Genomic DNA, 26,977 nt, shown 5'->3' on the forward strand with positions numbered 1-26,977 from the left:
TGTGTGACACTGTTTAATGCTATATGATTCTATAATTGCATGACGGTATGATGGCTTGAGACTCTGGGTTGATCACAGTCAACAGATTACCGACTGAGTACATTTGTTTGCCACTATTTTATAATGCTTAAAATGCTCAGTACACTGGGATTTCAGTATTTGGAGAATTTGCAGTGCTATATGCCTTAAATGCCCCTGCTCTCCCTCCTTACCTTCTTAGTTGCCTTTGGTTCACCTACAACCTCACCGGCCTATGGAGGTCGCAGTAGCAATTTCAGGTGGGTGCCCGGGGCTAAGCAGGGCTAAGTGGGGCAGAGAGGGAGTGGGCAGACAGCTACACGAGCACAAGCCCCACCAGTCGCCTTTGCATGACATGACTGCCTGCAGCCTAGTGCCTTCTGCCCCATACCCTTTGCTGCTTTCGGCGGCTTCCTTGCAGCTCCCACATGGGCCTTCCCCGAAATTCCCCTTCAGGCAGCACTAACCCCTGCTAACCAGCCCCCCAGCTGTCTGCATCTGTTTGAGGCGGCCTGGAAGCCTGAAGCTTTATCTTGCTTCTCAAAGATTCTAAGGTTCTTCAGGAGGGGAGGGACCTTCTCGTGGGGGTGGGGGTCAGAGAGCTGAAAGCGCTTCGTCGACTGGCATCCTGCCACGTCCTCCTTCCTGTGTAGTCGTTATATACCAAACTGTTACATTTTATTTTGTTTTGCCTTTGTATAGCAAGTTGGTAAGACTTGTGTGGCCATAAAAACGATGTTAGTAATTCCAAACTTGTAAGCTCTCCACTAAGAACTTTTAGTTTGTGAATGCAGTTTATTCTGTCCCCCTTCCCCAGTCCCCAGTCCTCAGCCGGGTGGGTGATAAGAGATAGAAGGGGAAGAAGGTGCCCAGTTGCTGCAAGTTCAAACACTTTTATATGCTACCTCCAGTTTTTTTTTTTTTTTTTAAATACTTTCCTTACGCAGGTTCTCCAACCCAGTTTCTCAGTACTACATGCTAACTCCAGTGACCCAGCATTCCTTACACATATATCTCATTGAAGTCCTTCCGAAAGGATTTCCCATTGCTATCCGGGAATCAGATGTGGGTTATCCTCCATAGAAAACAAATGCCAGATGGCTCACATGAAATACGGTCTAAAAAGATTAAAATCATGTCAAAAGAACCTGGTGGACTGGGTTTAGGAAAAATGCTTTAAGCATAATAGTAATTCATCCTTCGTGAATATCTGACTTGCAAAAAGTAAGAGACTCAAGTGGCACTTTTCCAAATCCTGAAAAATCTCCAAAGGATCTCAAAGAAACAAATAAACTTTGTAGTCACTAAACAGTGTATGCATCTGGCAAAGGAACAGAGAATGGACTCATTGGGCAACCTATCCCGCATTTCTGACAGGGGAATGTTTGATCCATTGCCAAGTGTGCAGCTGTTTGTAATCCTGCTGACAAACCCTAGCGAAAGAAGGCTTTTTGCACTGGCGAGAAGAGGTTGTTTACTGTTGGGTTCCAAGATCTTCAGTTTTCTCCTCTACCCCTAAGATTCCAGCCTCATCTTTGTCACAGTTTTTCTAACCATGTGTTGAATTCCTGTCTTCCTCATTCTCTTGCGTAATTCATGAAAAACCTCTATACTTTTCTATTACTGAAATGCTGGTCTGCACTTGTGGGCTAAAGTCACTGTCTTTGAAGCTGTTACAGAGGTCCAAGACAATGCCCTGTGGTGATACTTTGAGAGATGCCAACAGGTGCATGTGCTCCACTTTCTCTATTATTTCCAGCTAGATCTTGGTCAGTTCTGCTGATTTTAGCCAGAAAGTTTAATTAATGCCCCTTCCCCCTGACAGCAGAACTCTTCAGCATAACCGCTGTCAGACGAATCCCACAATACATTTGAAAGGGAGCCCTCCTGGAAGAGAAACTGAGTTCATTCTGCAGACAGAGCTCAACTTCAAGCTTGTTGTCTCCTCTAAACAAGCCTTCCCATATCCTGGGTACAGTGAACCACCTGCAGGTTATTTATTTATCAAAGGTGTACGGAGAATGCTTAGTATGAGCTAGTTATATTCTATATTGTAATGCCAATGTTGGAACAGTTTTTGTGACATTATACACCTGATGTGAAAAGGGACAATAGAATTGCAATGAGAAAGGATTGAGTTTATGATGTAACTGTATTTGTTTCACAAAATTAAAAAGCAACTAAAAAAGTGTTAAGAAGCCTTCCCATATCCGTTGGTAAAACAATTCCAGGGACAGCTTTGCATTGCGACTCTCAACTCATTTGCATCTGATTTGCTTGCTGCCATCTGCTCTCCCATTACCAAAGTCGGGGAAAGCGAATGGTGCATCCCAGCTTCTCATATTGAACTCCACACCCACTGAATATCAAGGGATCACCAGATCCTCACCTCTCATTTTGTGGCGTCTCTTAAAGGGGCCTGGGGATAGCAACATCCAAAGTAGATCTCTGTTTTAATATCTCATTTGAGCATGAGTTCAGGAACCCCAATCAGCTCTGAACCCTTTACCAAGCCCCCTGAAACGATTTTCAAATATTCACTATAATAACTTCTGCATCAGTAGTGTAGCCAGCACATGTAGGTTAGATAATTATTCATTTAAAGAAGACCATCTTCATAGTGTCTCCCTACTAAAAACCAATTCTAAAGAAAGAAAGAGAAAAAGACAGCCGGTTTTGAGCTGTTTAGGCAATTATGTTTGAATCAGTTTCCAATGGAGGAAGTAATGAACATCCATTTTTGATACTATATTGCATTTTTCCTTAACTGGTTCAGGCAGTTGATGACATTTCTTAAAACACTTTTAATTCACACTTCCCCAAGGTATAGAACTAGACAAAGTTTGTTTTACGGATAAATGAGTTGAGAATTATTAAATTATGTAATCAGATTTAACACCTCTTCATCTCGTAGGATCTTTATAGTTCTGGTAACGGTAAACGATCAGAGTTAGAGCATTTGCATCAATTCCATGGTTGTGGATTCAAGGTAGACTGCATTTGTTCTCTTCTGTGTTAGAGCATATACCATTTGTTGCCGGGCTTGTGCTGGCTGCACTCACCGTGCTTCTTCCTAAGGCTTTTCTGTATTCTGAAATATTTAGTGAGGCCATGAAGAACATAGGAGGCTGAGCTCAAGCTGGAAAAATACACTGTCCATCCACTGACCTTGAATGGTTTTAAACTACTAAGACTCAGTTAAGGGTCTTGACACAATATGATCCAGATTTCCTATTAACTGGTAATTCAGGAAAGCATATGGCCTATGGATATTCAGTTAACTATAGGTTGCTTTTACATTGTTCCATCAACACCTCCTAAAGCAGAATTATGTACGGCAGCCAGCTTGTTGAACAGAATGTATTAGGTATGCTGTATTAATGAAGTGCAAGTTTTTGATGTGATGTTTCTAGTAACTGATTTTGATATCACAATGGCATTGGTAGGGTAATATTCTAACAAGATGTCTATCTTTAATATATTTCTCTGTAGGACTAACCCTCGCTGACCTCGTATTTCCATGGTAAGTGATCCTATTTTCTTCTAAATCACCTTCAATGCAGTGTTGCACATATCGGACAGCATATTAAAATCTTGGCATCACTGCATTGTTTGCTTTACATTAGCAACATGGCATGTGAGCTATACAACCCTGATTGTACTCCAGATTAAGAGTGTCCTTGTATTTATGGCTTGGAACTGCACGTCTATGGGTTTTGAACAGTTGAAATGTAGGGTTCCATTGCATTAGGTTTATTGCTGCAGCACACTTTATTTTGTAGGTTTGATTTCTGAAAGCAATAAACATTTGAATGGGGGAGTGGAAGTCGATGAAACTGAGACATATGAGAGACACCAAGCCCCACCTTGAAGGGTAAGCTAGGGGGAAGTTCGATGTGGGTCGAAAAGAGAGGAAGAGCACTTATGCCCATTTTAAAAGGGCACCTACTCAGTGTTTAAATACACAAATATAATAAGGAGAACTAATATCATCAACGTTATTCACCAATTACAAACAAAACACTTTTTTTGGATTCTGAACCATGATTAAAGGAGGCAAGCAAATCTATTGATTTCTTTGTGATCTTATTCTTAGTGCCAAGTGAAGAAAAATCGTTCATAGTTAGCCAAATGTGGAACTCTGTGCCTCATTATATACTATTTATTTATGTAAATCCACACTTCCTACTGCATTTTTGTTACATTTTAAAGAGGCTGCATCTTATTGTGAAAGAGGAACCTCAAGCATTAAAAAATTATACATTTGAAAAACACATATGGCTTATTTTCCCAAACCGTTAAGCATCAGCAGCCACAAATGCCACAATAATGGCCATGAAATATTGTAACTGGAAACTCTATTTACGCGCTCTCTTTTGTCTTATCTACCTTTGTTTTTTCAAGTGCTTCGTGCAGCTGTGCACTGTCAGAACTTTTAATAGATTGGACTTCCAAGGTGCTGTACTTTAATGAAAGGATGATGGTTGTAGGTATTGTTTTTATTTTATGTAGTTTAAATTGAGTAATGGTTAGGTTAAATATAATTATTAAACTGCATTGTAATTAATTAAAGTTTGAGGTTAGTGTTAATATAAAGTTAAGGCTGATTGTTTAAATTAATAAAGGGTCAGGCTCAAGGTTAATATTAGGGTTAGTTTAAATAAAATTAATTTAATTTAATTAAAGGGTTACAGTTGTTTTACTGACACCCAAGAATCAAATGTTGCTGCCTACATATATTTTCTCCTCTCGCTCCACTGGACAGCCAACAATAAATACTTTCATTGTTTGTAAGGCCAAGAGAAAAAGAAATAACAGTAAACATTCCTTGTTGAACACCAACTACATGACAGGCGTCTTGCTATCCAGGACCACACCTCTACAAAGGAACTGTAAATTTGTACTTGTCTGTTAGAAACACACACTTTCTGGAAGGAACTCAATAAGCATATAAAGAAAAAAGGAGGGGGATTGAAGGTGAAAAGAGAAAATCACAACATTTTACTTTGACACAACTGCATCCATTTCCATTGCCTTGCTGTCTGCTTAGAACATTCTAACACTGCACATAACTCTCATTCAGTTCTTCGTGAAACTTATTATTGGCTTTTCAGTTCCAGTATCCAATTGTTTGCTCAATAGAAGAGCTGTTGCTGCTTGGGTATCTTTACAAGCATAGGTTCTTCCCTAACATTAGACAGGGAGTCTCGCTGGTTACCAGAGGAAAGCCCCACAGCCCAAATCCAACAACTATTGCTTTACGATTTGAAGCTTTTCCCTCCGAATTTGTGTGGTTCTTCTTTGGCCCAGGAAGATCAACTCTTTGCTTATCTTATTGGTAAGCCCTCAATTTTTGATGGCTATCCATTTGACTTCCTCCCTCTATTGTGGAGCCCCCCAAGCCAACCAAAGCAGTCTGTTTCGAAGTTTTCTCCTCATTTTCCACAGTTTACCCCCATTAGTTTCCGAAGATTTCCCCTCTGTAGGGAGAGTTGCCCCGCAGACTTTGAGCGAAGTTGGAACATCTAACCCAATCACCTCTGGTTGCAAGAAGTGTGGTACCACCACCTTGGTGCCTTTCTGATCTCTACATGAGGGAACCTCAAAAGCGTTAGATATGAGTTCTGAAGGAGCAATCCAGCACCTAGACCTCCAATTCATATCAAACCATGGCACAGATGGCTTATTTCTTTGCATCCACCTGTCCACATGCAGTACTCTCCACTTTTGCTAGGTGCTGATTACTCATTCCAGAAACACTTCATTTTGGCCAAATATCCCCTTGAGGTCTTCAAAAACTCACCACAATTACAGTAGCCTCCTGATCAGTAGTCCCAAGTGTGGACTTTATATCTCGCAACAGATCATGAATCAGTGTCTGTCCTGATGCCAAACTGGCGGTACAGGGTCGCTCTGGCCCATTTAGCCTGGAATGATGGTATATAGCAAAAAAAGTCTATGGCCCTCATTACGAGCTTGGGGGCGGCGGATGCCTCCCACCAAACTTGTACCGCCATCTGACCATTAGTGCCACCAGAACACCGACGGCCCTATTACAAGTTTCCCGCTTGGCCGGCAGGCGGAAATAGCATTTCAGCCCGCCAGCCCAGCGGGAAACTGGGCCTTAACAATAATGCTGACTCGTGATCGAGCTGGCAGCAATGTGGCACTAAGGTGGGTGCAGCAGCATCCGTTGCGCTTTCCACTGCCTGTAATTCGGGCAGTGGAAAGTGCAACGGGGCTGTCCATGGAGGCCCCTGTACTGTCCATGCCAAGTGCATGAATAGTGCAGGGGCCCAAGGGTGCCCGACTCCCCCATTCTTCCAGCCTTTGCATGGCGGTCCAACCGCTATGAAAAGGCTAGCGGATTAGGGAGTCGTAATCCCCAGGGGCATGAAGCACCACCCTGGCCGATTACAACCACTGAGACCGCCAGGCTGGCGCCAAACTGGCAGTTTCGGTGGTCTGACTTTGGCGGCTCCCCCACGGTCGTAATGTGGAGGCCGGACAGCTGCTTCGTGTTTGAAAAACCTTTCTTGATTCCTTTCTGGTTTTCCCAGTCTTTTTTTGTTCTTTGATACATGATGTTAGATGTAATTTCCTTTTCCTGTTCATCTACTATATAAAGGCTTCAGTCGGGTTGGATAGTACATTGCATCAAAGCTGTGTTCCTTCGTCTTGTTTCCCTTTCCCTCCAGTTGCTGATTCTACTCCTCCATCCTGTAGAATTCCACTATTGGATTCCAGATTCCTGGTTTTATTCATTTCTTTTAAGTCTTTGTCCAGCAAAGACTGTTTTTTCGCCTTTGGCTTTTTCCTCCTAAGAAGGTGGCAGCTTGCCTACCAGGTATTCCAGTATTTGATGACATAGTGCTTCCGGAAACAGTTGCCTGTACATTGGACAGTAGAAGATCCGGACTATGGGTAAGCATCAGGACCTGAACAAACCTAAGCAGCTGCATACCACCAGACACTAGGACAATCTTTAGAAACTGGAAAAAAAAGCTTTAAAGTGGTTGGGATGGAAGAAGTTAATAACGCTCTGGCAGTGAAATTGGTATCGCCAACATGTGAGACATTTGTGGTGGCAACCATATGAAGGCCTTCTGTGCCCTGGAGGAGAAATTTTACTTAAACAAGACACGATTTTACAAGTATCTCCAGAATTGTCATATATTGCATTGTCAAATTTAGATGGTAGGCAACATCCCGTACTATAACTCATTAGAATTAAAAAATTTGATGGACCCCTTTGAGAGAGGAAAACATATTTCCCAAATACATTGTACCCTGCTGAATTACGACACAGATAGACTGGCGACCCTCAAACAGACATGGAAAACAGATATAGATCTCCTGGACGATGATGACTGGAAAGAGACAAAAATGGCAGCACATACCCTTGCTATTTCAGCCAAGGTCAGGCCAAATACAGTTCACCTTCATGTATAGGGTATATTACACATCTGAGAGGCTTTGGTGAAAGGGTAGGCAACAGTCTCCAGCCTGTCCACGATGTAGGGCCAACAAAGGAGATTTTTTTAAAGATGTTAAGATGACCTGGGTCACTCTAGTCATACAGAGGTATTGGTCCACCTTGTTAAAACTCTGATTAAAGTTACACATTTGACCAACATTACATCCCCAAAGATAATGTTAGTTGGAATTATGGATGGAGATGGATTTCCCTGCCTTTCTATGTCTAGGATGTCTAAGAGCAAAATAAAAACATCGCTAGACATTGGTTTGTCCAGACACCGCTGTCTTATATGAATTAAAGCTGGGAATGGATGGATGTGCCTTTTTGAAGAACCAATAAAAAAAAAACAATTGTCTACATAAACACCGGAAGTTATGGGGACCCTGGGTTGCACTTTCTGGTCTTGATATTTAAGTTATTGATGTTTAATGATGACCCTTAAGAAGTGATCCAAGACGGCTTACTCTGTTATCATAATACATATATATTGTGAGATGCTTAATTCCACTGTGCTGTTCTTATTTATATGCAATTTAAAAATAATTACAAGAATTATATAAAATAGCAGCCAATCAATGACAAAATGCAGGCAGGAGAAGACAAGACGGGACAGTGAAATCTCCCTGTCTCTTTCTTTTCAGTAAGGAACTAAAGACTCTCCTCATTAAGTAAGATTTTATACATATGTAACTTTTCCTATGGTGGACCTCATCTGGTAGACCACTTGGGCTCTCTCTAGCTCCTTCACTCACACCTTTGCTCTTTACTGATCTTCACAACCCCACATTTGAACAAAACTGGGCACTCAGTAGCCAGAGCAAACCTCTCCTGTGGTCTGGGCTGCTTCCCTTGGCACTTCAAACTCAGCATATTAGTGTTCTGTTGACTGAAGATCTCCGGGACTACAAACCATGTCTGTACAGGATGGAGGGCTCCAGTCAAACTCCAATTGCATTTATGTTTGGTCCTTTATGGCAATCACAGTGGGATCACATAGGCAGGTTATGTGTTTTCCTTTGTGCAAAGGCTATTTACGCAAAGGCTTGTTGGATGCACTCTCTGCAAATTGATGCCATTTAGTCAATATTGCTTGGGAACAAGGAGGATGGGTTATGCTGGGTAATTAGAAAGAGATTATTAGGAAATGTTAATACCAGGTGATCTCAAAAATAAGATGAGAACAATAACATAGTTAAGCCTTCGTAGTAGACCTTCAAAAAATAAAAAATGGAGAATATAAGTATGAGGGAATAAAGTTGGCTTTTGCCCGAAAGGAAAAACTGTAGGATTTGCTCCAATAAGGTGTTCAATTAGTGCTACAGGAATGTGTTTGACAGAGGGGGATTAGGAGCGGCTTTCACAAATTTGGTAAGCCAGGGCCATTTAATGCTGAACTCCAGAAAACATTTGACTGCTTGAGAATGAGGTCTAGTTTGTTCCAGAGCTGGTAACCATTGGTGATCATATTGGTTGCTCATTGTGAAAATGTTGCAACAACATGTGTAACAAACCAAGCTCCTCATTACTGAGCATCATTTTCTTATTTCAGAGAATAACAAGAGAAGGAAGTATAACGAGAACATGTTTCATGTACTGTTGTATTGTGTGGGCATTAATGTGAGCCTGCAAAAAACTCTATTAATTGAATAGCTATGTCAAAAATATTTACCAATTTGTGACATACGTTCTTGCAAACTGGCTGTATTTTAATGCTCTTAAGTGTCATTCATACAAAGGCTGTTGTTTCAAATTTATAAAACTAACATTCTCTGACCCTTAAAGACCCATTTTAAAAATGGTGTACATTGTTTAATTGGTCTGATTCAGAAGAAGAAATCTTTTCGGGTAAACAGGAGATTTAGTAGAAATACAGGCATATAAATGCAGCTGCAATAGCCATAAAGTGTTTCCTTTGGCAAAAAGGCTGCCCTGCCCATGGTTCAAAATGTTGTGCTGAGAGTTTGGAAGGAGAATGGACGATCAGAGATGCCATATGAACCAGGGACAGATGTATGGCATTTGATCTCCCTTCTTGCGCCTGCCATTTGTGTCTCTTTCCTCCCAGTTGAAACAGTTACGTGTATTTTGGCAATGTGGCTACTGCTAAGAGTCTGCTTTTCTTTGGGCAATCTCATAGGAAACAAGAGAGGTCTTCACGGTCTCCAGTTATTAACAGGCTTTGGTTGGCCTGTAGGTATTCAGAGATGTAGAAGTCGATATCTTGAAAAAATCTGGGATGTATCCTTGTGTTTAGTTAAAGGTTTATGACGGGAGTAATTGACATTTTGTTAACCTCAACCTACCCCAGACAGGTAAGGCTTTTGGGGGACCAACAAGGCTTTTGTGCTATTGCAACCATTTTCCAGAATGGCTGAAATACCACAAAAACCTGGGTGGTCCCTAGCACTGAGGCTTGAAAGAAGTAAAATATATCCATACAATTGATGTAACCACCGATAACAAAGCTCCATCCATTTAAAATGTATTCTAAATATATTAATGAAAAAGAATGTTGAGTCTCAGTTGAGTTTAATTAGACCTTATATAGGCCTCCAGGCTCTGTCTGCCGACATCAGCACTAAGCTATGGAGCCTAGTGTCAGCAAAGATCCAAAAATGGTAAGGTACAAGAGACACATTAACAGCTTCCCCATGAACCTGCTGCTTGATAGGAGCTTTAGAGCAGCGTCTTCTGTAAAGTTCAGCTCTGCTTTGACTTTTTTGTATCTGCCATGAGTGATGCTTGCAGTTTATCGTTTGGGTAAAGTGTTTTGTACGAAACCCTTCTAGGGTGAGTTCTTGATAAATGTGCAAAGTACATTAGGCTCTCTGGCCTTTGACTTGTTAATCCTCACTTTCTTTGAGGACATTCTTTTCTTAGTTGCTTATTGTGTAGTTAGTTCAAAATGAACGAATAAGAGATTCTAGGCAATAGGAAGGAAGACCTTGCATTCACATGAATAGTAGGAACATAACCTTTCCAGTATGAGTCCATAAGGAACAGAAAGACCAATGCTCCATCTCCACTCCACCTTTCCCGGACCTCCTTTATCCCGTTCTTTGGGTGCTTGGAGACTGAACCACATACATGAACACACTGGGGGCTTAACCTGATTGAGTAAGGATCACATTTTTAGAATGATACATAAAAGGCTTGGTTCCCTATTTAAAAAAAGGATGGTTTCTTTAACTCTGAAATTTTGTACCCTTCATTGCCTTTGTTAAAAACAATGCAAAGAGAAAACAGAAAGCATCCAGTTTAACTACTAGCAGCAACCATGCATACAGCAAACAAAGTCATACTTCACGTATTCCAACATGGTGCTTAAGAAAGGAGGTTCTCCATGGCACAATTTTTCTAAGGACAATTATGTATGCTATTGTGGAGTAATTTGAGAAAAAGTGGGGTTTGACTCTAACTTGTGCCAAAGAATGTGAGGCATCTAAGATATTGGGAATGGGGATGGTGATAGGAAAAATATTTGAGGTTAGCCAACAGCTAGAGGGAGAAGTGGAGGAAAAGATAGCAGCATTGTATATACAAAATCGGTAGACAACATACAAAAGTTAATGTACGTGAAACACCTGGTGAGAGAGTTACACATGCTTAGGCAGTTAGTCTTAAATGTCATATCACCAAAGACTTCATACAAAAAGGGGCAAATCAGAAAAGATGTTAGCATGGCCCCTGGTCCCATGGGGACCCCTTCCCGTTTGCGACTGGGTTACCATCCACTTCAAGTGGATGGTAACTGCGATTTCATTTCATGAAATTGCATAGCATTGCGAGTCGCAAATAGGAAGGGAACAGCCCTTCCTATTTGCGAGTCGGAAATGCATTTTGCGAGTCGGATCCGACTCGCAAAATGCATTTCTGCATAGCAGAGAGGCTTTTGCGCCTCGCAAACGGCGTTTTTCGATGTTTGCGACTCGCAAAAGTCATTTTACATCTGGCCCTTAATCTGTTTATTAACATTTTGTCTTATACAACTATTCCACCTACAACCATTGGCCGGTGGATATAAAATAAAAAAGGAAACAAGAAACCAAACATAGTGCCCCTGTACCTATATCTGTACATTGCTACAGAGCCTGCTCACCACCCCCTTCGTGTAGGCCACCTGTTCATCTTATGTCGTAGCCGTCGCCCCGGTCGGGCCTTTATCTTAGCTAGTCAAGCGCAGGACGCACAAGTAACATGGGCATGTTAGCTCCCTGAACTCGTCCGAGAGGTAAGAGATACATGGGCCCCATATCTTATCAAAGTTGGGCAGGGATCCCGTGGCCATTGCCATCAGCTTTTCCATCCCCAGTATGTCTGACAAATTGTGTAACCAGTCAGTATATGAGGGAATCGCCTCTGTACCCCATCAAGCTTAAAGCAGCTGTTTAGTGGCGCCGATCGCCAATGTAATGGCTCTACCTTTTGGGGCCTTGAGAGGGTATGTCTGCGGGATCAGTAGTCCTAGTAAGATGTAGCTGGGGAAACGTGGTACGGATGTGCCATATATTCTGTCTATAATATTCAAAGTGTTCTCCCAAAAGCGGGCTAAGTGTGGGCATTGCCATAGGATATGTATGAGTGTAGCCCTCTGCCCGCCCGCCAGCAACGGTCTGTGGCGCCCACCCAATCCGGCCACTCGTGCTGGAGTATAATACCAGTAGTGCTCTATTTTCAAGAATAATTCCTTGGTGTTCATGTTGCAAGCTGTTAAGCGCGCTCTGTGTAGCACATCTCGCCATTCCCTGTCTGTGAAGGCACAGCCACATTCAGCTACCCACCTATGCCTCGCAGGCGACTGGGGTAAGTTTGGCGGCACTGTCAGGAAGACCTAGAGATCTGAGATAAGCCTCTTATCTGTCGAAAGCGTCAGCAGCCTGCATTCAAAGGGAGGAGGGGTCCACTTGCATGGGGTCAGATTGTCAGAGATAAAACCCAGTGTCTGATCGCCAGATTCTGCCAATAAGCTTCTTGTGGGAGGCCACAAGGGAGTTGAGGGAAATCCATGATCCCCTGCGCATCGAACAAGTCCCCAACTCTTTTACAATTGGAGTCCTACCAGGACTAGTACGAAGACGCCTTGAGTGCTAAGGGGAAGTCCGGATTGCCAGTGATCGGTGTTTGTGGGGATATGGGCGAGGACAGGGCCTTGCGTATCTGCACTTTGACCCATACCTCCATGGTGGCTCGCAGAACCAGAGATACATAAACACCCTACATTTTGACTTTTTATGCTAAAATGGGATGGCTTACCAACAGACTTCCTGATTATCAGACACTGCCCACTCTGATGACCCTGACCCAGGAGCCCAAATTAATCTCAACCTTGTAATGAGCTTTGGTCAGTGAGAAAAAACAGCGACACCGTACATATGGGAAAGATGGGAGGTACACATGAGTCACGGTTCACTGAGACTGACTGGAGGAGAGTATTGGAATACACTAAGAAAGTAACAATCAATGATAGATTTCGACTAACCCAATATAAAATATTACACAGAACCCGTATTACCACTAAACTGCTGAGTAGGATTTACCCAATCAAGCTGGTGGAATGCCCAAGATGTCAACATAGTAATGCAGAATTACTTCACATACTTTGAGTCTGCGTATTGGAGACAGGAAGTGAGCAAACTGACATAAGTGGTGGGCCCCATGGTCGTGCATAACCTGGGAGTTGGGAGTATCCTGTTGGGGCTACTCCCAACACATATAAAAAAGGTTTCGGCCTTCTTGCTGCTATTGACAAAAAAATGAATAATGAGGCACTTGTTGCTGCATGATGGCCAGTCTTTTCAGAGTTGGAAAATGGATGGCAAGGATTGGATTTTAGCTGGGTAAACCCAAATGAAATGCATGCAAACTGATGATAAGTTGGGGGAAGACTTGAATCAGTGACTATTAAAGCTAAATGAGCTGATTGCTGATGGAATGAAAGCTGATTTAACCCAATAGACCACTTCTAGGTGAAAAGGTCTTTTGATGTCTGAATGTTATCACTTTCTTATACCAATTTGCTTCAATATCTTTGTGGCCCCTTGAGAAATACATTGTACAAAACTGGTTTTGTCTATATTGTGAAAATACTTTAAGGCAATGTGTGGGGCAGAAAATGCATGAACATATTAGCACCTAAGTCACCTCGAAGATATTACTAACCTGTTTCTTATACTTTTTAAATGCTGCCACATCTCTATTAGTTTCTTCAGAAATAATGCTAATAAAAATGATTTGAAAATGTATTGTGAAGTGTCCACAGGTTAAAGTTCCCTAATAAAAACACAGCACTGGCAGAGAGAGCCAAGTGGGACACACATTCAGACAGTTGTGTGAAAAAATGCCACAGACTCCGGTGCTGCAGAGCTCTAACACCAGGCATTGTGTGTCATGAAGTAAGATAACAGCTTATTATTGCATATTCAGCCTTGATATTAAAATAAATATAAATTTTTCAAATCCCTCTTTATTAACAGTTTTACATTTATAACAGAGGAAAAATATTACAGTGTAACGGTCTGTATGCTACCACGAATCCATGGCTAACCAGCCTAATAAAAAGCATCAATTGTCAACTACAGTGTGGTCAGGTCTGCTTCCCATACAATATGTTTAAGTGATGCATGAGTCAAAACCCTGTGGGTTGGTATCATTTTCTTGCAGGCAAAGTCTCATTTCACCTAGCAAAAGTGTATAAATGGCACACAACTCACATGGAGTGCACAATGGTGAGGGTGGGGGCCACGGATCATCAGTTATTTTTGATGCGCTGTACCAGTTGTCTTGTATCCATGATGTGAAGTATGCCTTACTCTATGATGGTCAGACATCAGATCCCGGTTTCAGAGCCAATAATTTAATATTCCATCCCTTGATTTTCAAGACTTTTCCTGCTCAGACATGCAGGTTTAATCCAGGCTATTATCTCAACGCCAAAGTATAATAATATGTCACAACTCTAGAAATACATACGCCCAGGACAGGCCATCAAAGGCCTTCTCCATATCTATGGAGACTGCAAAAGCTCTGGGAAGTGCGAGTGGTAGGCCAACCGTTATGTTGAATAAGTGCCTGATGTTAGAGGACGCGATTGATCCGGATGCACCAGGGATACCCGATGTGGTTGGATGCTGTTTGCAAGGATTTTGCCCAGATTCTTACCGTCCAGATTAAGGAGAGACAGTGGTTGGTATGATCCCCTATCTAATGGGTCACCCCTAGGGAGCATAATGATGAGTGCCTCTTGGGCTTGGGAAACAAGATTTCCCAAGCCGACTTATAAATCGATGCCAGCCTTTTTATGAGGTCTTCTTAGAAACATTTATAGAATTCCAGCGGGAGGCCATCACCTCCCGAAGTCTTACCCATTGCCAGCTGTTTAATCACAATCACTATTTCTTGTTCCTCAATGGGTGCCCCATTCTCTAGTCAGGCCTCTGGAGATACCAATATCAGGGGAGCATGGCATTTTTATTGTTCCAGCTGGCCCAGTTCTGCTTCCCACAAGTAGCCTCCCTGCTCTGTCACCATCTGCCCGTTTCTTTGCTACATTTACCTTGTAGTCATGACGAGCCCCCCTGTGTGCAGAGGTTGGCACGTTATTGATGTGTCTGCACCACTAATTGGCAGGCCTCCTTCTCTGCCACCGCCCAGAATTCTAAACACCTATACTCCTGTTTTTTATTGCATTATGTGGTCACATAGCATGGCATACACCCCTGGGGAGAACTTTATGCAAATACCAAAAAAGTAAACCATAAATGCATCCCACTCAATCAGTTGGTCCAAAGCTGCGTCCTTGTATTATCAATATAATGCTGGAATTCTTCCCTAATGGTTCTGCAGCACAAGGTGTCCTCTCCTGGGGTGCATGTGCCCAGGTGGGCCCAGCATAGCTACACTAGAGTTGGGCTATGATCTGAATGTGTTTTGCCAGGGGTTCCATGTTGTGAACCATACCGGTCAAGTGATGGGAAGTAAAGACCTTGTCTCGTCTCGTGTGAAGGGTGTGTAAATGGGAGAAGTGGGACTATTCTCTGTCCATCGGGTGCATTTAGCGCTATGTATCATGCAGATTCCAAATGAGTAGCCAAGCTGCTAAACCGGCAGAGGTGCTCTGTGCTTGTGACCCTGGTTGGAGGATGGAACCTATCTAGTGTGGGGTCGATCACACAGTTGAAATCCCCTCACACCAGCATCGGCTCTGTTAGGGAATTTTCCATATAGTTGTCTAGGGTATGACAATGTGATGCTTGGACCGTGTTGGGAGACTACATGCCAAGAATGTGCAGAGGAGACCCGGCGAGTTGCCTGGACAAGTACATGAATCGTCCCTCCAGGACTACCTTGTTATTCTCCAGCAGAAAGTGGTCCCAGGTCTTACCCAAAAAGGGACTCCTCTTGCATAAGCAGCATATGTGGTATAGTAGACTTAGCCCCTCCACCTTACCTGAAGGTGTTGGCCCTCACTCTCGGTGAGATGTGTCTCCCAGAGGGTCACTATGTGAATGTTGCATCTAGTGAAATAAAAGTGTATATAGTGGCGTTTACTTGAGCGCCCCCCTCAAGTTCTATGTTATCATATTGTAGGTAGCAAGGTGGGGCATTTTACAACATGTTTATGGGTGGGGTCTCTCCTGTAGGTCTGCAGCACCCAACGCCTCAAGGTGACCACTCTTGGGAGTAAAAGTTCTTCTCTGGGAATTTCCTCTGGCCTATCTACATACATATCCTTTGACTCTGCCCCACAGTGCTGTTAATAAAATATTCATGAGTCTCTGCCATTCCCAGGCCTCCAGTGGGTCTGTGAAGAAGTATTATTTGCTACTGTTAGTGATTCTCATCTTAGCTGAAAACAGTAGGGTGTACTGGTGGCCCATGTCATGCAGCTTGCATTTCAGACTGATATAAGATGCATGGGCTCTTTGGGCAGCTAGCGTGTAGTCTGGGATGATGAATTATTTCCTGTTGCTCACCATTTAGTGGTCTGCTGACCTGGCTACCTGCAGAATGGCATCCTGGTCTCTGTGTATCAGTTTGGAAACCACGGATCTGTGTGGAACTGCGATCAGGGTCACACCAGGACTCTGTGCGCCTGGATAAGACTCTGAGGCGCCATTACTTTGGTCAACCACTCCTCCAGGAAGGGCACCATATCCCTTTTCCCTGCCCTCTGGGAGCCCCACCAGTTGAATGTTGTTTGTGACAGGCGGTCCCCCTGCACCCTTGGCCTGTTCCTCGAATATCCAATCTGGCCATTGAGGCTGCATACAGTGCTCAGTAGATCTTCCATCTATGGCTACATTTGTTTTAGTGTAGATTTTGATACGGGCACCCTCTCTCTTCTTTTAATGGTCTTCGCAAAGTAGGCCCACCTCCACCACCACTGCGTCTATTTTAGCTCTCACTGAGATCCTGGAGGACCTCAGTAGGGGTTTAAGTATTTGCACGATCCCATCTGGGCTAGTGGTCATTGCATGGAAGGCAGGACCTGTCTATTCCTGCAGCGTGCAGTGCCTGTATTGCCGAAGTGTGCTCAAAGCCCTCATCCTGGCATGAGGACGAGAGCATGGATGGCTTAGTGTTCTTCAGCTTCTCCATTCCGGTTGTTACAATGTAATTGTCTATGGTTGCCACCGATTCATCAGGCACCAGGAGTTGGCCTGCTTGCCCCTCCTATTAGAGCCTGACGTGGCAGCACGAATAGCCATCTTGTTAGTGTTGATCCTTGGCTTGCCGCTTGTGGCAACAGTATGAAGGATAGGCTCTGTGAGTTGCTGCAACCAACCTGTGGCTGGCAGGGGAAGGGTAGAGTACAAAGGTTTAGGCCTTGTATGCCTGGGTGGCCCTGGTTGGTGCATTATGTGATGCAGCAGGACATTGTCACTGGGTGATCTGATACCCTTGCAGCATTCAGCTCCAGGGGAGTGCATGCAAATGAATACAGCCTTGTGGCGCCCCCTCGGAAGGGCCATGTGTCAGTTCATTGGGCCCGGCTTGAGGGACAGGACGAAAAGTGTGGCAGCGTGAGCTGCGGATCCCCCCCTCCCCCTCCTCCCCTAATCTCCCAGGTTAAAGGCGAATCCACCAGCCCATCTGGCACTCACAATTGTCCTGGGGCTTTACTAGCAACAGAGGCACATCTGGCCCGCCAGCCACCACAGGCCTGGGGTGCAGTGGAGGATCTCCTCCGATGATCGTACCTACTGATGTGCCTAGGTCAATGTGTTTGCTCAGGTGGGCTCCTTTCACTCTGGCTCCCAGTCATCACTTGCACGAGTTAGGCTGTAGGGCCTACTTCCCCAGTTCAGCGAGCCAGAGCCTTCTTTTTGTGCATCTGTATTTTATAGCTTTTTCAGATTACCCAATTAAAAATAGAAATCATGGGTTCAGTTAACGTTCACAGATCAATAGTACATGTAGTGAATTCTAAAAGGGATCTCAAATTGTGTAGCAGTGTTGTATCATAGACCTAGAATTAACAAAAGAAGCGACAACCTTGGTGTTTCCTATTTCGATTAATTACAGTATTTATGTTCTACCTAAGGAAGCAGCTTCCTTCTTTTGACCATGTAACTTGTCTTCATGAGTCACTTTCAAACGTGATTGATGATAAGGCAATCGAGCAACATCCTGTAATTTGAACTCTGTGTCCACTCAAAAATGTTCTAGCTGTCGCAACAAGAATTTTCAATTCTATTAAGGACACGGAGGTGAGGATTATGCTATCTCTTTCTTTACTGTCAAACACAGCAGCCAATAAAAACTTAAACTTCATTTCTCATGAGGCAACAGTCCAGGTATCACCCCAATCAGGGCCTATATATATCATATTCCTCTAGAGTCCGTCCTCTTTCTTTCCTCATAAAAGAGTAACTTCAACAAATAACGCCAACCATATCTTCTTCAGAGTGGAGGAACAGCATAACCGGTGCAGAACGTCAACCTTCAAGATCCAAGCTATGGAATACGCTCCGGAAGTCTTCTCATCTGTGAACAGAAACATGGTGCCATAATCTCTTGAATGAAGAGAAAAACTTTGTAAACATTTCATAACATAAAGGGAGGGATATTCAAAATTCTATACAGTATATCATCATTAATCATTACAGCATAAATATATTGGGTGGGATAATCCTCGCCTCAGTGTCCTTAATAGAATTGAAAATTCTTGTCGCGACAGCTAGGAATATTTTGACTCTATGTTGGGACCGGAGGCTTCTGATTGTGCTAGTTTAAAGCTGATCTATTACTGCAGACGCAACATCCGCATTAGGTTAATGATAAAAAAGCTTAAATGTGGAATCTGACGACCAATCTGCGGCCTGCATAATATCTTCTAACCTGGAACCTACATTAAAGGCTTTTGAAGCCATTGCCCTGCTGACAGAATGCCTGTTTCTTGCGATAGCCATTTGACCCATCTGGCCAATGTTGCGGAAGTCACAGGCCCAAAAGGTTTCTGAAGAGAAATCAATAACTGTCCACTCAAATCTCTTCAAAATTCATGAGTGACATCTTCATACACTTTTATACACTTAACCACGCACAATTTAGCATTATCTCTAAAACTTGGATAAGAAATATATGTTGACTGTGATTTAGTAAGTTTTGTGATTCTAAGTGAGACCCCTAAAGGGGTAAATACTGTACCTGCTATATCCAGGGATTTAACATCTGAAACTCTCCGACAGGAAATAAGACAGAGCAACATAGTTATTTCGCCAATAATTGCTTTCTGGTTAAACCCTCCTTGGCTGGCCAAGCCACAAGGAACTTCAAAATAATATTAACATCCCATAAGACTGAATATTTGGGTTGAAGGGGTCGCACCAGTCTAATGCCCCGTAACAACTTACAAATTAAAGGATGTTTACCAATTGCTTTACCATCTATCTTGGGATGTTTAGCCGAAATGGCTGATCTGAAATGATTGATTGTTCTATAAGCTAAGCCCTGTGCAGCCAAATGAGACAAAAAATCTGCGATCATATGCACAGTGGCCCCCACGGGATCTACGTTCCTTTGATTGCACCAATCCAGCCATCGCTTCCAGGCTGAAGCGTATCTTTTATGTGTGCTAGGTGCCAAGGATTGGTAGAGAAAGAATTTAGGGGGTTATTCTAACTTTGGAGGAGGTGTTAATCCGTCCTAAAAGTGACGGAAAAGTGACGGATTTACCACCAGCCGTATTACGAGTCCATTATATCCTATGGAACTCGTAATACGGCTGGTGGTATATCCGTCACTTTACCGTCACTTTTGGGACGGATTAACACTCCTCCAAAGTTAGAATAACCCCCTTAGTGTTTTCCGAAAATTGAGAGATTTGGTCAGATCGCCTGAGATTCTCCAAGCCATGAGGGATAATTGTTCCTCCAAAATGAGAGGATGTGGAAGGCCCATCAGATCCGACAAGAGATGCATTGAACGTTGAACTCGAACAGGAGCAGCGCAACAAAGGTCTAACACCCTGGAACCTGGATTGCGCTTTCCAATAAGGTGTCACCAGAATACTTTCCACTTTTTGTCGGAGTACCTGGGTGAGAACTCTCTGAATCATCGAGAAAGGAGGAAAGGCATAAGCTAGTTCCTCCGACCAGTTCTGAAGGAACGCGTCTGAGCTGAGAGCTTGCGGATCTGGTCTCCAGCTGTAAAACCGCAGAACATGTGCGTTCAGGTGAGATGCAAACAGATCTATTGACAAAGGACCACACAGGTTGTTGAGAAATCGAAATATCCTTGGATGCAACCTCCAATCGCTGACATCCCGAAGATATCTGGAGTTCCAATCTGCTCTCACATTGACTGAGCCCGGAATATATTCTGCTATAACATAAATCTGATGGGCTAGACAAAAGTGCCAAAAGTCCTACGCTATCTCTGCTAACATCTTGGATCGGGTTCCCCCCAGTTTGTTTATGTACCTGACCGCAGAGATGATGTCCATCTTCAAAAGAATACAACATTGGGCTTTGACCGGGGACAACGTCTTCACCGCAAATGAACCCGCCAGAAGTTCCAGGCAATTGATGTGCATCCGAAGCTCCTCCAGGGACCACCGGCCCCCTGTTTCTATCTGACCACACCTGGCACCCCAACCCCATCTGCTGGCATCTGACTCTATGACTATTTCAGGACAGGAGGCAAATATTGCTCTGCCATTCCAGGCATCCATATGAGTCAACCACCAAAGAATCTCTGCCCGGGCTTCCTGGGATAACATTTCTTGCTCTGAATAAGAGAGACCCTTTCGAAGGTGCAAAAGTTTCATTCTCTGAAGGGCTCGATAATGTATTGGCCCCGGAAAAATGGCCTGAATAGATGATGCTAAGAGGCCCCCCAAACGGGCAAGAACCCTCAAGAAAATCAAATGAGCAGACAACGCTCTCTTCAATTCCTTCTTGATGGCCAATCTTTGTCCAGGGAAGTAGCAACTGAGCTGACACCGAATCTATCCTGTATCCCAAGAAATCTATTTGTTGGATCGGAATTAAATGGGATTTCTCTGCGTTTACGATAAAGCCCAGATCTTGAAGTAATTGAACTGTCCATGATAAGTGGAGGAGTACTAGACCTTCCTCCTGTGCCATGATTATGATGTCGCCTAAATATATAAGTCTAACTCCTTTCTCTCAAAGCCATTGAACGACTGGGCGCATTACCTTGGTGAAACACCAGGGGGCTGAAGACAGTCCAAAGGGGTCAGCTGAAAACTCGTAACATCTCGTTCTCCAAAAGAACTGGAGAAAACGCCGGTGAGGAGCGAAGATGGGAATAGTTAGATAAGCGTCTTTTGAGGTCTAACCGTACCACCAATCCCCTTGGAGCAAAAGGTCCCGAAGGAGATGAATACCTTCCATCTTGACATGTCGGTAGACAATCGAAGAGTTGAATTGGCGAAGATTCAGAACTAATCGAGAACCCCCTCCTTTCTACTGAACCAAAAAGATGGTGCTGATGAAACCCCTGGGATGGGGAAGAGAAGGAACAGTCGCTCCCTTCACAAGCAAAGCTTCGACCTCTTGATCTATGAAAAAACTCTCTTGTTGGGGAAAAAAGGAGAGGAGGCAGAATGGATCCCTGTTCTGGGTTTGAATAGAACTCTAGGTGAAAAGCTTGGATGGTTTCTGAAACCCACGCTTCTTGGGTGATTAGGGACCAATTGTTTACAAACAGACCCACTCTGCCTCCCAAAGAAATTTCCCCAGAAGGAATAAGAATTACCTGGCTGGGGGGCGGCTTGATCATATTGTCCTCCTCTGTGAGGGCCCCTTGGGTTATGCCTCAGTATCCACAACCTCTTGCCAGGTAGAAATGGGCATTGGTCTGGTATCCCGAGGAACCTCTGCCTCTGTAGTAAGGTCTGGAAGCCTAGGGACTGATCCGGCCTGACGTCAGATCTCCAAACAGGAGTCCATTAGCTGCAAGTCCCGCATCCGACGGAGCCAAAGCTGTAAATGTTGGATCTATTCGAAGAAGGAGGGATTTTCTGCGCTCTGTAGAAAAAGCGCAATTGGCATTCCCTAGGAGACAAATGGCTTGTTGTGCCCATTCTGACAAAATCTCCGGATCAACACCTTCTTGTGATTCTTTAGCTTGTACAGCCAAATCTAAGATCTTGGTAAGCGGGCCCGATATATCCAATAATTTGTCCTGGTAACTTCTCCAAGCCCTATCAATAACCTTCTCGGGGTCTTTGGCGTACTTTTTTAAGAAGGTTAGCATGTGCGGGACTAGTTCCGGGGGTGTCTGCAACCTTTCCAGATAAGGCTGGACGGGGACATTCCGTGCGGAGGGTACCCTTCCTTAATCTGGTTTGAACATATTTGAATTAGAAGAATCTGAATCAAAATGCTGACTGGTGCGCATTGAAGGGGTAGAACGAAGTTGGAATGCTTCGTATTCGTGATCATTAAGGACCGAGTTAACGGTCTTATCCAGAAGGTCATCAGATGCCCGTCCAGGCTCATTTGTATTGACCTCAATTGGGGTGGGGTTCCCCGAGCCTGCACCAAAGCACCTGAAACCATAGTTGAAAATAGGTTGTGCAAATGGGCGTAAAGCTTTGACCAAGGCTTTATTAACTGAATCTTGCACGTGAAAATCAAGTGCTTCCACAAGGCGCTCTTCCATATGTTGGTCATAATGACCAGCATCATACTCCCCATATTGTCCGTCGTATCTGAAATGGCCCATGTTTCTGTGCCAATAATAATAATGAGGTCCCCAGAGCACAGTTAAATTGGGGGGAACAATTGCCTCACTTCAATAAGTTTTACCGGTCAGAGGAGGGAGGCACAAACAAATTCCTTTTCCTTTTTCCCTTGAGCCCAGAGCTCTATAGTATTGTTGCAGCCACTCCGAGCGTATTTTGAGGAGAAAGTCGGCTGTGAAACGTATGAATAAAAGCGTCTGGAGAAATACCGTGTTCACTCGCTGGAAGATGCGCGTGCACAGGGAAAACCCGTGTGCGCATGTGCGAGGCCCCGCGAGTGAAGTGGGCTTAGAGGAAAGGCCGTATTCTCCTCAGGCCTCCTCGCCAGAGCGTATAATCAACAATGCACGCGCGCGCGCATTCTAATGAAGCATAAATAATCACTCGAATGCACACATTCTAAACACACTAAACCGTAACATTAGATGCGGCAAATACATAACAATAGAAGCGCATGAAGGCACTAGGCCGCGCTGAATGCAAAATTGGATTTGAATAATAATAGTACAATGAGAAAAGAACCTGGGGCCATATGTACGAACACATTTTCCCATTGACACAGAATGGGAAAAACCCTTTGCTACATCTGGCCCTTAGCTCTGTGCTGTAGCAGCAAAGAAAGAGGACGGACTTTAGAGGAATATGATATATATAGGCTGGGGTAGACCCTGATTGGGGGTGTTTCCTGGACTGTTGCCTCATGGGAAATGAAGTTTAAGTTTTTATTGGCTGCTGTGTTTGCCCGTAAAGAAAGAGATAGCATATTCAGAAGCCTCCGGTCCTGACACAGAATTGGTTGTGCCTCAGACAATGCCTTATTAGGAAGCTTCCTGGACATGTTAGGTAGATAGAGTAACTCCTCTCTTACTGAGACAGGTGTTCTTGTCTTAGGAATATTATTGGTATATGCATAGGCACAATTACAGTAGTACATAACAGGACAGTTCTTAAGTTAAATTCTTAAAATAAAGTCTCCTAGGTGAGAACCATTCACTCCAGATCTCTTGTGCTTCCCTTCACTGAAAATGGAGAAAAGGCAGCAGCCATGACACACTAAGATGCACCAACACTGTTTTGCCCCATCACACCATCATATCCTATTCCCCAACCTTCCCTCACACTAATCGTCTTTTACCTGATAAGAAAGTAAAGGCTGGAGCCAGGATACATTAAGTTGCCTAAAACCATTTTCGTTTGCCTTCACTGGGGACATAGCTTAAATAGAGGAAATAAAGGGGATAAACTTCTTAGGAGGCTCACCCTGGTTCGTGATTTGTCTTACCTATGAGGGGGTGCAAGGAGGGTAAGAGGGCAGCCTCTATCCCTGTCTGTTTCAGGGAAGATGGGGGACGAACGACATGACAATGATGATGAAGGCAATTTACAGCATGCACAGCTGCTCCCTGGAGTGACCTGGTGTGTAACAGCAAAGATCACAAGGAAGATAACAGCACCCATTATTCCTGCACAAAAAAAAATGTATTATGTTTTTTTCCTGAACATCACTGTGCTGTTCACTGCACACAGCTCCAGTGGTAGCTGATTCCATAAGGTTGAGCCAAATAGGTGAAAGACCTTCCACCTGCTCTAGCATGCGTGATTCTAGGGTTTACTGCCATATGTTTATTAGCTGATGTAAAATTCCAAATAGGATGGTAGAATTCAAATTTAGCTTTGAAATAAGAAGCATCTGTTTGGTACAGTGCACCATGGACCAGGACAAGACTTTTGAATTTGATTATTTTCCTAATGGACAGCCAAAGTAGCATCTGTACAAAGGGAGAAATGCGTGTTTTAACAGGAACATTTAGCAGAAGGGGGTCTATCGCATTTTGGACCACTTGGAGCCTGTCGAGCAGCTGCTCCAGTAGTTCCAGTTATAGGGCATTCCCATCCTCTAATCTGGAGCTTATTAACGCCTGCACCACCAGTTTGTTGATTGAAGGGACGGATAGGGGAGGAATTTTCCGACAGACTTCATAATTCCAAATCAGGACACTGTCAAAGCTTTAACTTGGGGTTGAAATGATACATTGTTATCAAATTTGATTCCTAGGTTTTTAAGTACTAAATATTAAGGTCCCGAAGGGGAGACATCTTCCAGCCAGAAACTTTGCCAAAAGTCAGAAGGAATGTTCTCAAAAAGGAATTCTGATTTATTCTGATTTATCCTCATTGCATTTCAGTTGATGCAATGAAAGGCAGTAGAAGGCTGCTTTTAAACAAGATTTAATCTTAGTACTATCCATCTCTTCGCCCTTGTCCCATGAGAAAAGCAGTTGTGTGTCATCTGCATAAGATATCACTTGAGCTCCCAGATCTTCTGCTAGATGGGCCACAGGGGTAAGGTAGATATTGAACAGGGTGGAACTTAGAGCTGAGCCCTGGGGGACTCCCACTGTCAATCCTGTAGTTTGTAGGAGCAGGGAGGAATCCAGACTAATTGGCTCCTATTTGTCAGAAAGGACATGACCCAGCTCAAGGCCAGTCCTGTTATCTCCATATCTTGCTGCAGAACGGTCTAACATAATTAATGCTGCGTAACTTCCAGAATCTAGGGTACCTTTAATGTTCTTTTAGACATCCAGGAAAGCTGTCGCTGTGTAAGGTGCCCTGACTCCCCTCGGCTACAGTGTAACAAATTGTTTACTTCTAAGTAGTTGGAAAGCTGTTTATTCACCTGTTTTTGGAATATCTTTGATAGAGCTGGCTATGGAGAAATTGGCCTATATTTCGATGGAGTTTTAGGGTCTGCTAATGGCTTTTGCCCTAAAGTTAGAGTTAGCCGATGTTAAGGATTCATTGAGGATCATATTTACTGTTGGAATAATAATGGAAACCCTAAAAGCCAATAGATTAGGAGGGCATGGGCCTGCAGGTGAGCCTGATATGAGTGCCTTCAAAGCAGCCTGCAAGCATTCCATTGGAATTGGCTTAAACTTTGTCACAGATTCCTTGGCCAAGCTGACTTGCAAAATATGTTGAAGATATAAGTCCAGCTTTGTGCAGGATGTTATACTGTGTGGAAAGTGTGGGAAAAAAACAGTTTGCACCACTCGGGAGAGGCCCGATGCTGGCTAACACAAGCTGAAGGAGCCATAAATCTCTTAACAATAGAGAACATTTCATTGGCCTTATTCCCTACATTTTCAATCTTTACCTCATAAAAGGTTTGTTTAGCTGTTTTTATCACAATATGGTATTGTTTTAATGTCAGTTGTTAGGCCTCTCTATCCTGAGAGTTGTATTCTCTTCTCCATTCTCATTCTAATATCTTGAAATGCTTTTTACTAACTTTGAGCACTTTGGAAAACCAAAAACTGGAAGGCTTCCTTCTAGTTGTTCTTTGCAGTGAAACTGGAGCTAATTTGTCAGGCCTGGTTCCAATCCAATTATCAGAACATAAGATATCATTCTAAACCACACCAGACATGACTGGGGTGCTATCCTCCAGTGCACTCAAACATTCAGAACGCTTTAACTTGTGATAAGCTCTTACACAGCCTAAGAATTTGGTAGGGGAGGAATCTTCCTTTGTAGACCCCTGCCAAGAGAATCTTAGTAAATAGTGGTCTGACCAGACCAAAGGTAACAGATCTTCCATATATGGTACAATGCTGGAAAATACTTGATCCAATATGTGGCCACCTTCATGGATTGGTTTGATTGCATATAGATGTAAATCTAACATGGCCATTGCTTCTTTTAGCTTTAAGGCCTCTCTGTCATCCATCTTATCTTTGCCATATCTAAGGAATTCAGGAAAGGACCTGCAAGGTTCAGCGGCCTTTAGAAGCCTGCTGCTTCAGTAAAGAAATGCAGAAACCCATGGCTTGTGCTTCCAACAGATGCAAAACCTCAAAAGTTTGATAACTCCAGCCTTCCCTCAGAATCAAGGCCAGCCCATCCTCCCCTACCCACCAAGCGATCTCTCTTATGAATCTTAAATCCATTGGGAATATAAATATCAATCTATGGATTTTATACATCAGAGAGACCTATTTCCTTCACAAATACTATGGCTGTGGTGGCCTAATTTAATAAATCAAAAATATTGTTGGCATGCTTCTGCATAGAGCAGGCATAAACCAGTGCCACTTGACATTAAAGCATCGGAGCGAGCATTAACCAACACCACTCATTTCACAGGAGACTGGATGCTCATAAGCATTGGGCGTGACCATGCCCCCACTCTCTCCAGTTGTACTGCTATGGCGTTGGACACCCAGGACTTCAAGGAACAGGCTATGGGCTTTGTTGTGCAT

At 43.5% G+C, this 26,977-nt stretch overlaps 1 protein-coding gene across 1 annotated transcript in view; it reads left to right on the top strand.

Annotated features, from left to right (window-relative positions):
• The window catches only part of HGSNAT (heparan-alpha-glucosaminide N-acetyltransferase), a 307,063-nt gene that overhangs the window by 121,707 nt on the left and 158,379 nt on the right, over positions 1-26,977 (top strand). The window contains exon 9 of the mRNA XM_069208519.1: positions 3,511-3,541. Coding sequence (XP_069064620.1) covers positions 3,511-3,541 — 31 coding nt within the window. The remainder of the gene's footprint in view (positions 1-3,510; positions 3,542-26,977) is intronic.

Source organism: Pleurodeles waltl, chromosome 9, assembly GCF_031143425.1.
Source record: "Pleurodeles waltl isolate 20211129_DDA chromosome 9, aPleWal1.hap1.20221129, whole genome shotgun sequence".
NCBI lineage: Eukaryota > Metazoa > Chordata > Amphibia > Caudata > Salamandridae > Pleurodeles > Pleurodeles waltl.